Source organism: Monopterus albus, unplaced genomic scaffold (genome assembly GCF_001952655.1).
Source record: "Monopterus albus unplaced genomic scaffold, M_albus_1.0 scaffold16.1, whole genome shotgun sequence".
NCBI lineage: Eukaryota > Metazoa > Chordata > Actinopteri > Synbranchiformes > Synbranchidae > Monopterus > Monopterus albus.
The window spans coordinates 2,837,256-2,837,970 of record NW_018127896.1 but is presented as its reverse complement, the minus strand read 5'-3'; the positions used below and the strand labels follow the sequence as shown (position 1 = coordinate 2,837,970).

The window sequence follows — 715 nt, the reverse complement described above, 5'->3', positions numbered from 1 at the left end:
TGATGCTTGTTCTTCAGTGTGTTTACCACCCTACTTATGTTTTTTTAAATGGCTCAGGGCCCTTTCGTTTTTGACTTCCTTTTTACATGTGTATATACTGTACTGCTGTGTTTAATATTTTCTTATTGAGCTTCTTGATGAATGATCTGACAGACACTTTGCTATCAGCTGAGCTGCAACACAGATCAAACTAGGTCAAAGGTTCTGGTGAAGGTTTTATTTAAAGTTGAAAAACTGAAAGCCTCTGGATCAAGCAAATCTAATACACTGTTTCGCTGTACAATGATTCTGCTGATGTCCAATTTTGTTGTCATAAGATCAAATTTCATTTCCTTCCATTGTCTCTCTGTGGGCATGAAATAGCAGGAAAAATGCTTTGTGCCACAATTTCTTGTTGCAGTTGTACAGTGAATTGAAAACGGCCCTGTTCTTTTTTGTTACCTGATATCTCTTCTCTCTCCTCCAGTTGTTTCGGCACGGTGACCGATCACCAATCGGAGCCTATCCTAATGACCCGTACCAGGAAAGCGCCTGGCCACAAGGTTTTGGACAGTTATCGCAGGTACAATGAATGGTTTTAATCTGAGAGATTACAGCGCAGGAGCACTTATGTTGTCATGTGTACATACATTTTTTGCTAAACCTGTAGCTCGAGAAATATATCTAGTGTTTACACATAAATGGATGTGATTTTATGCAGAATCACACACATTTT

The 715-nt window shown here is 39.0% G+C and overlaps 1 protein-coding gene across 1 annotated transcript in view; it reads left to right on the top strand.

The window, feature by feature from the left end:
• The window catches only part of acp2 (acid phosphatase 2, lysosomal), a 6,388-nt gene that overhangs the window by 1,901 nt on the left and 3,772 nt on the right, over positions 1 to 715 (top strand). The window contains exon 2 of the mRNA XM_020592289.1: positions 467 to 562. Within this exon, the coding sequence (XP_020447945.1) occupies positions 467 to 562 (96 nt within the window). The remainder of the gene's footprint in view (positions 1 to 466; positions 563 to 715) is intronic.